The 14,261-nt window shown below is 31.4% G+C and overlaps 1 protein-coding gene across 2 annotated transcripts in view; it reads right to left on the reverse strand.

The window, feature by feature from the left end:
* Positions 1-14,261, reverse strand: part of LOC145290975 (solute carrier family 2, facilitated glucose transporter member 1-like) — a 66,677-nt gene that overhangs the window by 40,881 nt on the left and 11,535 nt on the right. Inside the window, exon 2 of one of the 2 annotated variants that reach the window (XM_080136529.1) lies at positions 6,352-6,453. The exons of the other annotated variant lie outside the window; for it this stretch is intronic. Within the exon in view, the coding sequence (XP_079992655.1) occupies positions 6,352-6,453 (102 nt within the window). The remainder of the gene's footprint in view (positions 1-6,351; positions 6,454-14,261) is intronic. 2 annotated transcript variants of the gene reach the window in all.

Below are 14,261 nucleotides of genomic sequence, written 5' to 3' on the forward strand. Positions count from 1 at the left end.
ACTTTGTAAGCTTGTTAGAATTCTAACAGATCAAAGATATATGGATGTGTATAGAATGAATTGGTTAACTCATGTGCTATTTGAACTTTCGTTTTTATCACTTTTTTTTTGTTGGTTGTGTTGTAAGATTGGCCTGAGAGTACACTTTCTCTTGACCATCTGAATCTCACTGCATTCTTTTCTACTGCCTTCCTCCTCTTCTCTTACTTCTTTGTCTTTATGAATGCTTACACCTTAGTCAAATCTATAGCAGGCTGTGTGTGCAGCTCTTTCAGACTTAACATAGCAGTCAAAAGTTAGGGAATGTGGCGTTTTAACCAGAGAAGTCGTTAATATTTGCGACACACCTCCCTGGTCTCATGATCACAGAAGTAACAGCTTATTGGCAGTCACCTTTACACAGTGTGTATTCACAAAGATGGGAGAATTCTACTTCTTCAGGTGAAATGTTTGACTCAGCATTTCATAGTAGAAGACCCTCCAACCACTCCCCTTTGTAAGGATGTGTTGTCGCTAGAAACTGTTCTTGCTGAAGTTAATCCATAAAATGGATGCAGATTCTTCACATGACTGGTTACTGTGTTTACCAGAATAAACTAACCTCTGTGAAATTTGGTTGTAGATTGCAAGGCTTTCAACCACATAAGATCTCCAATCTAGTGAAGGCTATGATTTGGATAGTGGAACTGAATTAATTCTCTTCTCATTCACAGTTGATATTACATTAACAGAAGCAATAAGATGAGAAGTGTTATCTTTTGAGGTTATGTTATGCCAATAAAAAGTCTGCTGTATAGAACACTGCATTCTTGCTTCATTGTGCAATGACACCATGCTGCTATGCCATGCACATATGAAAAGAAAAAAAAAAAAAAAAAAAAAAAAAAACTACTAAAGAAGATGCTGTCATTGTCTGTAAGGAATTCGTGCACTGGATCACATTCACAGAACACTGCCTCCAACTGGTGAATCACACTCACCAAAAGCTGGTATACCAATTATCTCCTCCAAATGGAAAGATGTGCTGGACTGCAATTCATGACCCTTCAGCAATAAAGGACACAAAGATGCATAATATCTGTATCTAATCTTTGACAATTTTTGTTCAACCCCAATTATCCCATTCTCCAGTGATTTGGTGCTGTGTTTATAGATTTTATGAATAAACAGCTGGCGTTGGGTAGACTCTTGATAAAGTGTATGCGATACCCACTTTGTTGGTGGATTGATATGATTCAGTTCATCCAGTGGACAACCCTAATTAGTGTCTCAAGCCAGTTCTCCTTCATAGTGCTAAACTACTGACATGGCAGACACGATGAGGCAATGTAGCCTTTTACCATAAGGTAAGGAATTAACATTCATCATAGAATCTTATTCAATAAAATATATAAAAATTCAAATAAAAGATCAGACAAAATACAAATAATAATCTTTCATTTTATTTATTGATCACTTTCTGATATTTTTTATTCATGCAACTCTCATTTATTTTAATTCTCATTAATCAGTGGGACCTGTGGAAATTCCACAGGGGACTCATTCATATGTAATATATTGATGTTGGCATTCTGTAGATGTTCAGTGTAAATGGAGACGGTCTGATATTATTGTAGCTTTTTTGTTAAAACTGCAAAAGCACAAACACTCGGCAAAGCTCGATTGTAAAGTACACCTAAACATGATATTTTAATTCTTGCAGCTTTCGTATATATTATTACAGAGTTAATGTTCTATCGATTTTTATATATTATAAAGTTGCGATTTCAAAAATAAAAAAAATATATCCATATGACTTTAGTGCATTAGCTTGAATCAAAACCGAAATAAAAACTTATGAAAAAAAAAGGTGTGTGTGTGTGTGTATATATATATATATATAGATGACTTAAGTGCCATCAGCTATAATCGAAACCGAAACTTCTGAAGAATTCTTGGTAAAATTATTTATGACAAGAAATGGAAGTACATAATAATTAAATGACCTGGATGTAAGCGTGGCACAGAAAATAACACACACGCTATTGTATTAATATATAGATAATGCTGATGAGGATGAAAAAGCGGATAGACCAAAACAATACAATCAAATTGATTTTTTTTTTTTAATATTTTGTCTTCATTATAAGTATAATATATTATGTATGGATAATTATAATATACTAGCAGGCCTCCCGGCATTGCACAGTCATAAAATACACTTACATATATCTTAATTTATGCAGATTTCATATTTATTATTATTATTATTATTATTATAAAGCCAATTTTCCACTGATTATTATATTGTACCCAATATATAGTAGTGATTTCGAAATTAAAAAATGACTTGGGTGCCATCAGTTAGAATCGAAACCAAGAGCTCTCAAAACTTGTTACTATCTGTACTATATCCTTATGCATATAAAAAAACGTAAAAAATAATGCTGTAAAAGGTATAAATATATATGTGCACATAACGGAGCACTTTAAGTAGATTTACACGTGCAAAGTTCCAATTTTGACCACTTAAGATGTTTTTACAGACTAAAAACCAAATAAATTTTGTTTCATAGGTTTGAAGCCTCTATATATCAAGTTTCAAGTCTGTAGACCACAAATTGACTGAAAGGTTTGATAGAGACCGTTTCTCAGACATACACACAAGGTCACTTTATATATATATATATATATATATATATATACACATACACCGCTGATCAAAAATTTAAGATCATTTAAAAATCTTAAAAAAAAAACCCCAAAAAACAACTTTTTTTTAAAGGGTAGATTTTAAACTCTTCCGACTAAAGGTTACCAATACTACAATCTAAAAGGTTATGTAAACAAAAAGCTGCATTCCAAAGATTTATTTTTAAAATTTACATTTTTATTAAATTAGGCTTTTTACACATGATCAAAATTACAGACCAGAGACAAAAATTCTGTAAAATTGTATGAAAAGTGTATGAAAACATTCAACAATCAAACTTAATAATGAGTTCTACCTCCAATGCTTTTGATGACTTTAAAAATTCTTTGAGGCATGCTAGAAATAAGGGTTTCCATTAAGGTGCGGGGGATCCTGCTCCGGTTTCTGAAGATGGCTTCACAAAGTTCACTTTTTGTTGAATATTGTTTGCCATTTCAATAAACCTCTCTTGTCATCCTTTTCAATTAGGTTCAAGTCCGGTGAGCATGCAGGATGTCCCAAAAGATGGACTCCATTTTCTTGTAGAAAGCTCAAGATCTATCTTGCAATGTTTTTGTCATGCCAATATCGCTGGAAGCCATCAGGACCATCTAAATTGAATTTTTTCTCATCAGAAAAGAGGACTTTCTTCCACTTCTCAACATCCCAGGTTTGGTATTCACAACCAAATCTTAAGCGGTCCACTTTGTGACATGGAAGCAATTGGGGAATTTGTTTATGCTTTTTATTTACCATGCCTTTTTGTTGTAAGTGTCGTCTGATGGTTATTGGACTGCAATCAGTGTCTGTAACTGCCTTAATTTGTCTAGAAGAAAGTCCTCTGTCGTTCATAACAACCTGTCTGATTCTCCTACTCAATGCAGGAGAAATTTTGAGGGGCCTACCAAAGGATTTTGCTTTTTCATAATTCTCAGTGGTTTTTAGAAAGTTGCAAATAACAGTTTTACTGCGATTTATTTAGCTGCTATCGCTCGCTGCGACAAACATTGCTTATGGAATCCTAGAATTCGAGAGTGCTTAACTTCGGTCATTTTTCTTGCATTAGGCACGGTAATACCTTTATACAGTGATTGCTAATCTCTAACTGAACTAAAAACATTAGAATTACCATAAATCTAACAATTTATACCCTTGGTCTTATAATTTTGATCATGTGTAAAAAGCCTAATTTAATAAAAATGCAAATTTTTAAATAAAATTTTTGGAATGTATCTTTTTGTTTCCATAACCTTTTAGATTGTAGTATTAGTAACCTTAAGTCGGAAGAGTCTATCTATCCTTAAAAAAAAGGTTTCTTTTTAAAGATTTTTAAGTAGTCTTAAATTTTTGATCAGCAGTTTTTGATCTATGGGTAATTATTATAACCATTATAAGTATAATATATAATGTATGGATTAAATTTTTTTCAGAAATGAGTGAAATTTTTTTTATGTTTATAAAAAAAAACTAAGGCATGAAAAGGAGGTAGGACACAAAAATAGAAGGAGAGATAGAAGACATGGACAAATGGACAAGAAGGAAGGAACTTTATCTTATTTTAAAATTTACAAAGGTGACATTGATGAAAAAAAAGGGAGAGATAAAAACAGAAAAGAGAAAACGAAAGAGGGATAATCATGTGTTTGGCATCGATGACTTGTAGCTCGAATATGGTGTTTGGGCTACTGACCTCCACAGAACTGGTTGTATATGTCAGTAGACAGTTATTACTAATCTTACCAATTAACTTGCTCAAAAGTCTTCAAATATATTGCATAAAGTATTATTTATTGATCTAAGTCAAAGTATATACATTTCTGACAAAATGATGGCATTTTAAGAACTTGAAATGCTTTGGTTTTTAAAATGTAACTATTTTAATAGAACCCCATTTGAACAGTTGCGCCCCCCCCCCCCCCCCCAAAAAAAAAAAATTCAAATTAACTTAAAAGCACAGGAGAACGATTCAGTAGAGGTAATTCGTGTAAATATTCCTGTGTTGATTCCTTTACTATTTTGTTTAAGAGAGTAAACTTCAATCTTTACTTTCTTCTTTCTGTCAGCCATTGTGAAATTCTCATTTGTTTTCTATAAAAATAGGCATCATCAAACAAAGCAGTGAAAATGGACAAATAGAGAGAAATTTCATTCAATTTCAACGATGATGGGCACATTTTTTTTTAATGTTCGTGCTTTTCAAATTAATGCACACAATATTGTGACTATGCAAAGAAAAAACAGTCTTATCTTCCACTCACCAATAGGGTGGGATTAATCTAGGGCTTTAAGTTGTCTTCTAAAAAAAAATAAAAAATCCAAATTGAAAATTTTAGTGAATTAAATTTTTGTCCTATTATCAAAGTGTCTTTCCGTCTGTTTTTACATAATCCAAACATGAGATTTTTTTTATTGATTTACTAATAAAAGAAAAATCTAGATTTCTGCAGTGCTATGAATCATAGTAAAAAGATTCAATGTGTCAGCTATTGATACAAATCTTATATGAACAAAGTGTCACTTGCATTTTCAAACGATATTTTGGTTTTACCAACAGTTATGGCTTCCATTATGATTTTCATTTACCGCAAGATATTAAATTATTAAGGATTTTTCATGGGTGAATTTTTAGTCATATACTGAAAATTGGCTCCCAAACCAATAGCACACAAAATAGCAAATCTAATTTCCAACAAACTTTGAATAGTCACGATGTGATGGCCAATTGTACTTCCAAAATAAATTTGGCATCACTATGTTTTACAATGTACCCACATTATTAGCTTTTAGAGATAATAAAAATAAAATTTTGGAGAGCGATACCTAGCGCCATTTTTAAGTTAGCATGATTATCAGTTAAGGGAGATAACTGAATATGACAGTTATTTGCCCTTCTCTTCTGCTTGGCGAGCCTTCTTTCGTTTGGATTGTTTTTATGTACGCTCAAGAATAAAGTTTCTTCATACCTTCAAACAGTTTTGTGTAATACATCTTTATTTACTGGCATGGTGGCAGCAGTGGGATTCATGCCAGTAAATAAAGGTGTATTTCACAGAACCACTTGAGTTATGAATAAGCTTTATTTCTGAGCATACAAACAAACAAAAACAATCCAAATGGAAGAACGTTTACTGAGAAGACGAGAAAGGCATACAGCTGTCACACTCATTATTTCCTTATTGATAAGCATGTAAAGAATTTTACTTAATGATGTCAACTACTAATAGAAATTTTTCAAATGAATAAATTTCTTCACTTCTTAGATGTGAAGACGGTTGATATTAACAACTTTGGGAAAACTATACGCTTACATCTCAAGAATAAACAACACAAACATTTAAGGGATTGTTAAAACAGATTGCAATTTCTACAAAGAAACAAAAATAGGATCAATAAAACCATAAAAAGATCTTATGTAAAATATGGATGATGTATACTTTGAACAAAACTTTTTTTTTTTTTTTTTTTTAGGTAGGATTAAAAATAAACACTTAAAATATTTTATTTTAACTTATAGAAAAACAAAAAATTAAGATTTTAAGATTAAAAAGAAAATGCTCATATATAAAGTAAAAAAATAAAATAAAAACAAAAACAAGCAAGGAGAACAATATTTCCAAAGGTTGGTAGAACTCCTGTGGTAAAGGTGTTGGAAAAGCAAGAGATGAACACCAACGAAGTACCTGGTAACGCTCACGGACCGTTTTGGAGCGCCTTTGATGAGAGATTGTGAACTGGGACAGAGGTACTTTGTTAATAACAGTAGGTTTCGGTTTTTCTGAAAACTGGAATGAATAACATTAAAAAAGATGTAATAATAGAAGATATAAAAACAAACTAAAAATCCAGATTCACAGAGGCTGTAAAATAAGAAAAAAAGAAAAAGCAGTTGACTAAGAATAGAAAAAGACCTTTTAGTACATAAAAATGTGGGGTTTTTTTTTTTGCTATTGCCCTGTAGCACTAGTAGCTACAACAAAAACCACAATAATGCAGAGAAACGGGTTTTGAAATCAGTAGCAATCACTATAACAATAACAGCAGCCACAGAATTGCCATGCCTAAAACATTTTCTAGACTTGAATGCTTAGTATTGATTGCAGCAGCTACTCAATTTTGATTGGTTCTCTATCTTGGAATTTAACCAATCACAAGCAATCTCTCCAGGCTGTTATATAAAGAATTGTTTTTACTTTTTAAACAACATCAGTTATGTTGTAATAACTATAAGGGTATTTTTTTTTTTGGGGGGGGGGGGTGCTAAAAAAAAAAAACAGTTTCATGGAAACTATAGCAACTTCAGGGTAAATTTATCAAGACTTGACAAATCGGGTACTCCTAGTTACTGCTGAAAGGTTGAATGCAGAAAACACATAATCCAAGATATGTTGAACTGAAAATACTGCCAGTGACTATTCTTTGTTTCTGTCCCTTTCTTACTGATATTGATGTATTTCTTTCTCCCACTTGTTTTGGTTATCATTAGAATTAAGAAATTCAGTTGAAGCTGGGAGGCCGTACAAGTCAGACGCAAAAAGTTGGAAGTGCGATACCGTTGGCAGTGGATGCTGTTCAACGTTAGAGCTCTTAAATTTATATTATAATCTCAGGAGAGAATTAATGACACCTTATGACACAAACTCGACACAAGACCCATCAACAAATGTAGTCGACATCATATCAACCTCTTAATCTAAAAGGAATATGCCTATTTTATAGTCTAAAACCCAGTAACCTGGTGTCTCATGTCAGGATGTAACAGCTATTCCAGAACATTCCCATGGCACGAAAATAAGCCAAGATACTCTCCCCGGTAAATGGCTATCATAATACTACCATTAGTTTTAAAACTGCTTCTTTGCATTGTTGCTATTGCATTGACTACTGCTACAATACCCTCTATTTCTCAAAATACTAATCTTTTGAGTTGTCCTGAAATATGCAAAATTAACCATATTACAATATTTTTGTTCAATAACATTTCAAAGGATAAAAAATTTTCTATTTAATTCAGTAACTTCATAAAATTTATATTACCAAATGCTTGTATTCAATTTTGAAAAAAAGAGGCTGGAGTTGAATTGAGGTCAAATTTTTGTTGACTATAAAATTCTGACATCAGCAAATATTTTTACAAATATGCATTTCTTTTTCAATAGTTTTTTTTATTTTTTTTTTAAATCTCTGCAAATGGCCAGATGGGCAAATTAGCTAGTACATATATTAAAGACTAAGATATAAGAATTAAGGACAGGAAATGTTATGTACAATAAATCAAAACATTGACTGGGAATTAAAATCGCGGGAACAGAAGCAGGAATACAAGAAAGGGGAAGTGTCGAGTCAGATAAAGACAAGAAAATCTTGGTCAACAAGTATCACCGTCTTGAATAAAAGCAATTGAGAAGATGCATACATTAAACAATAATATATTATATAAAGGCTAGTTGTATGTGTGTATATCTAACTAAAACTTTGAAATTACAAAACAAACACTCACAAAGTTGGTATTTTTTGATTGGCGTTGCCCTAGATCAGGGGTTCTCAACCGGAGTCCACATGGACCCTAGGGGTTCATGGAATATTTCTGGGGGTCCACAACGATATTTTGGTGGTCCATGAAGAAAATCAACTCAGAATAGTTTTTATCATTAAAAATTTAATTTCTACTGTCTGATCTCCATCGGCTTGACCATGGAAGAAACATTGTAATATTGTAATACAAGATATTGGTAAAGAATTATTATCACTCTAATTTAGATTATTATTATTATTACTACTTATTATCATTATTATCATAATTATTATAGTTATTGTAGAATACCTTATTTGCATTAAATTAGTTTTCATTTAAAAATAAAGCTTAATTTTATATTATTTCTTTGATTATTAAAACCTCAAAATTTATATTAGTGAAAAATAGAAGATTGTCTTATGACCAATGGTTATGAAGGGCCCACCAAGATAAAAAGAAGGGAAAAGGGGTCCATGAGTAAAAAAGGTTGAGAACCACTTCCCTAGATGAATATCTAAAATTAAAAAAAAAAAATTAATTTGGTGTACCCTAAACTGGCATAGATTTTGTAAGAGGGAGAATATACTGATTTTTTTCAGACAGTTTTTTTTCTTTATGTTGACTCATTCCATGTGGAGTCCTATAAAGGTGTATGTGTGTATATACAGAGAGAGGAATGGGATGAGCAGAGAAGAGAGTGAGAGAATGGGGAAAGAGAGGGCAGTTTTAATAGAAATACACTTTTGCCCCAAGTAATTTCGAGTAACCCTGCTATTATAACATAATAATACTTTAATATTATAAAATAATTCAAATGGCAGTTGCTACAGTTAGAAAAACTATGTGAATTTTTTTATCATTGTTTTGGCTTTTGCAGGCAATGAGAGGAACTGAATCTCTCTTTACAAGTATTTATTTATAAAAATAAATAAAATTTAAAAAAAAATCATACATATGTAGTTATGGAAGGCCCTAATTCCCTATAATCTATTAGGTTTCTTCAGCTCTCCTCAAAAGCAAGCCAGTCTAATAATACATGGAATGGAAAATAGTATATATGCATATGCTTAATGTTTCGTCTTAATCTCGTTACTTTTCACATTGTTTTTCTCTTTGTTCCTTCGGCTAATGGTTTCTAATCATTCAGTTTTTAGTTTAGCTTATACATAAAACCAAATTTTATACTCGACAATTATTAGAGTTGTCAAAACATCAGCATTTCATTTTTTTTTTATAGCAGGTTTTTGAAAATCATTTTTATTTTCAATATCAAGCCATTTATGATACATTGCTTCCCGATGGAAAAAGCACTATTCAAGTAAAGCAATGGCTTGATAAATTTATCTTCTTCGGAGAACTGTCCTCATCTCCAGTGTTATTTTCACAGCGTTTCAACCAATGTAACCTCAGACCTTCTTCAGGTGTCTTGTTAAACAGAATCAAATCTGTTGAGTAAGTAACCATCAAAGTTCCTCCATATCATTGATTGGTGATCAAACAAAGACTGTTGGATATTCAAGACAGAAACTTGGTGGGCAAGTCAGGCATTGACTGAAGTTTATGGGTGAATTATACAAATGATAATTAATTTTATTTATAGTTCCACAGGTAGAATTTTTTTTTGGTAGGGGCACTGTTAAAGAACTAACACCAGTGGTAGAACTAGGGGCCCATTTCATATCCTCCTCCTCACAAATCTATGATACATACTCCTCACTAGTAGACTACTCTTTGTAAAAGCATGTTAATTTGTATGTTTCTGAACTTTTGAGATGAAATTTGTATTATTTGAACTACTATTCTCATCTTAAGTGTTTTTTTTCACAATGTTTTGACCGATGTAACCGCCAACCTTCTTCCAGTGTATCTTGTTGAATAATGGAATCTGTAACTTATACTCTTCTGGAGGTTGAAGACACTCAAAATACAATTACAACTTACTCAGGATTCCTACTCAGTCATGGCTAATGGAACAAGCGCATGCTATCCCAATTCTGTTCGAAATTCTGTACAGATTAGAGTTTGACAGACAAAATGAACAATTCACTCATAGAAATAAATTCTATACTTTGAAACTTTGTTAATATATAAATATTGTGTTTCATTAATCCTTTGTTAATATATAAATATTGTGTTTCATTAATCCTGTTTTTTTTACCCCCCCCCCAAAAAAAACATGTTCATTCTTACTTGTTAGCGTAGAGTCAAAATACATCAAGCCAAAAAGCCTTCATCTTTTTAATTCATACCAAAGCTTACACTACAGCTTCTTCTGCTTCCATTGATCATATTTGGTTTAATGTCATGGTACATGCTGGCATGTGTTGGACGGTTTTAAGAAATCGACTTCCAAAATAACATATCTGGCAGTTCTTTATTCCTCTTTTCTTCAGGTCTATTTTTATCACTTCTTCCCATTTTTTTAACCCTCTCCTATGGACTGAACTTGCTACCTCAACTGTTTGATATTTACCAAGCCAAAAGCTCCCATCTATTCTATGTGGCCATACTACTGACGTCTATTCTTCTCCACAAATTTCTCTATGCTGGTTCAGATTTAATCTACCTTTAAGATCATCAAAATTAAGCAAGTCTTTAAAAATCACATTACACATTCATTGTAGTATTATCATGTAATTTCTCTTCATGCAACGCATGCCCTCAACCCTCATTAGTTAGATTTCACAACTATCTAAATATTTATGAATTAGATCAATCTCAAACTTGTACGACTGTATTGACCTGTAACATCCACGGTGTTATCATTCTTAAAGAGAAGATAACATAGCAGGCAATAATCAGATTAAATTACTTTTTTTAATTGATAAACAGAACATTTATAAACAAATCATGCATGTATTTCAATGATCTAATAGTACATTTGCTGATTATTTCTGATAATTTGTGGAGACTTTCTTTTATACAAACGAAAAAGTCTTCAAAATTTTCTAGCTTTATTTGTTATCAAACTAAGAGTAAATGACTAAGGTATATGCACATTCATCTAAAATCCGCATTTAAGATTTCAAAACCTAAATCGTATGATCCATGGCTCATTGCAGTTAACATTAATGCATTTTACATTAGTGAGAAAAAAAAAAAAAAAAAAAAAAAATTAAAAAAGGGAAAATCAAAAACTCAAAGCGTATTTCCTTTTTAAATATATATGTTGATCTAATAATTTTATCAGAATGGTGATATGTATTCTTTTTTTTAAGATTGACATGTTGAATATGGCATTAAAATCAATTTAGTATGGGAAAATAAACAAGAACTTTTTATATTAGTAAATTGGCTAGCATATCGGTAGATTTCCAACATGGCATCCTTTTTTACTAGCAATGTATAATACTAAATCGATTTTAATGCCAATACGTTTAGCATGTCATAATCTTAGAAAAAAAAATAATAATTGCCATTCCAATAAAATCATCACATCGAGAAATATTTATCATTCTCTGCCCTTTAACTAAAAACAACAACAACAAAAAAAAAACATTATGCATCTGAATTATCTTATAACTCATTTTCAACTTATGTTAGATTGGTGGATAATTGTTTTACCTTCCTAATCAATTATAGCAAAGAATAAGGCACAAAAGAAACACAAACTTCCTTTTAAACAGTAACAATGAAGAGTATTTTATTTGTAGCAGGAACTGGCAGGTCAGGCTGCTAAAAGGGAAGAAGGCAAAGAAACTTCTTTTAAGGTTGTCGTCCTCGGCTGGATTGCAGTTATCTCAAATCGAGACCGTTAATGCGATAGCGAGATGTCCGGTGGACAGGAGACGAAAGAGGATAAATGTTGCTAGGCTGGCGGTCCGGATCTGATTAGTGTTGGTGACATTCCCTCCAGACTTAGAGAGCAGATGAATCAATGCGCCCTGTTAGCTGATTGGTTAGCCTGTGGTCGGAGAACTCAGAGGGAGGCATTGATTCACCAGAGAAAATAGTTCTCTGTGACTGCTACAAATTTCTCTAGTTTTCATGTCAACTTTTCATGTGTATGAAACCTGCTATAACTTGTGTTTAGTTAAAAAAAAAAAAAAATGTGCTTGTTCAGACTTTGATCGCTCCCCAATATGAAATGATAAAAATTTATTGGATGTACGTATCTGACGGAAAGAAATTATAAACCAAAAATCACAAATTGATACAAATAGTTTTATTTTTAAACAAGAAAATCAAATTTTATGGCTAAACTATGAGCGATGATCTCGTGACGCCATCTTGAAAACAGTTTGAAGGAACAAGATAAAATTTAGATTTTAGAAAGCCATTCTTAAAATAGGGAAGGGAAACATTAAAAAAAAAAAAAAAAAAACAAAAAACATAAACAAACTTAAATTGGCTTAAAAATAATTTTTCTTTATAAAAATAAAACTCCTCGATGAATTTACGTGATTTTTTAATGTACAATTTTTTTTCATCACATGTACGTACATCCGATGTTTTTCTTTATTCTTGTTTTGTTTTTTTTTTCATAGAAGTGGGGTGAATTCTGTACAAGAGACCTTTTTTTTTAAAACATGGTTCAAGTAAAAAAAATAATAAAAAAATAATAAAAAAATAAGTTAATTGGAAACGATACTGAAACACAAAGTACTTTAGATGACTGATAAGAAGTTATAGTTAATTTAGTAAAAAACAACAACTTTCAATCACACATAAATCGCCCCCCCCCCGCCCCCATACAAAAAAAGAAAAAAAAAAAAATAGTATTTATGTCCTATTTTGTTTCTCAAACCAAAACAAATGTCATTAAACAATAACAGTTGAGAAAAGCAATAAACAAACAGAACAATGTGCTGATATTAACAGTTCAATTGTACTATAGGTATCTTTGAATATTACGCCCATTTCATTTCGTAAGTATTCACTCAAATGTTGGATAGTATTGATTCTTGGTGGAAAATTATATTTTTATTCTGAAATAAATTATAATTTACTTAAAATAAAATTGAATTTCTACGCAATTTTCTTTTTTACATTTCATTGCAATTTTATTTTTGATAATTTGCTATTTTTTAAAGGAATACTAATAATTTGGATTATTTGGACCTTGAGTTCAACGATTCAAATTTTGAAAAAAATGCACCTGAAGAAGATCAAAGGTTACATCAGCCAAAACAGTGAATACAGCAATCATGATTAATAGTCGGAATAATAATAGAAACTTTATTTTTGGTCTTAAATTTGTTAAATTCTGTAAAACTTGTGTGTGTGAAAGAAAGGTCAAAGTTTTTATTTTTGTAAAGAAAAGGAGACGGGGTTGCACGGTCATAAAGAAAAAAAAAACAAAAAACAAAACAAAACAAAAAAAAACTGGACTCAGGCGCCATCAGCAAAACTGAAAGCAAAATTTTGTAAGCAAAAAAAATAAAAAATAAAAAATAAAAGAAAAATGCATAACTTAAGTTATGCAGTGAATGCGTTATTGATGGGACCAAGAAGACAGATGTTATCACGTCGCAAATTAAGCTTTTTAAGAAACGAAAGAACAAAATGATGGTTCGCGCATGTGCTGTTTGAAAACAGCATTGAAAGCAAGGTTTTTTTCTTTTACCCTTTTAAGCAAAACATTTCTACATGAAATAATTGACGATTTATTTCTAATTTTTCGATATTAGGCCTGAGAAATCGTTCTTTCTAATGGTACCACATTCGTGCCTGTATGATAAAGATGACAAAAGTTTTTAATGGACATACGAACGCACACACAGATGTTTGCCCTTTATATACTACACTTATTTTTACAAAAATTTATATTAATTGAGTTTCTTTCAAACAATACTTAATCCAGTTCGGAATCTTTTAGCATGAAGTCATTTTTAATACTCTTTTCCCATACATCTTACCTTTAAACATACTTTTTTCCAAGTAAATCCACCTCTCTCAAACAAATGAGCCAAAAGGTACCAAATTAACTCAAAATAGGGATAAGTAAATATCAAATTTAGCATACACTCTTTAAATTCTGACAAATTTTTGTTATTAAAGAGAGATGATGATGACGACGATGACACAAATGTTTTGACAATATGTTTTTGTTCACAAACTGAAGAATTTGTTCAAGTC

Source organism: Euprymna scolopes, chromosome 2, assembly GCF_053919585.1.
Source record: "Euprymna scolopes isolate OS-2025 chromosome 2, ASM5391958v1, whole genome shotgun sequence".
NCBI lineage: Eukaryota > Metazoa > Mollusca > Cephalopoda > Sepiida > Sepiolidae > Euprymna > Euprymna scolopes.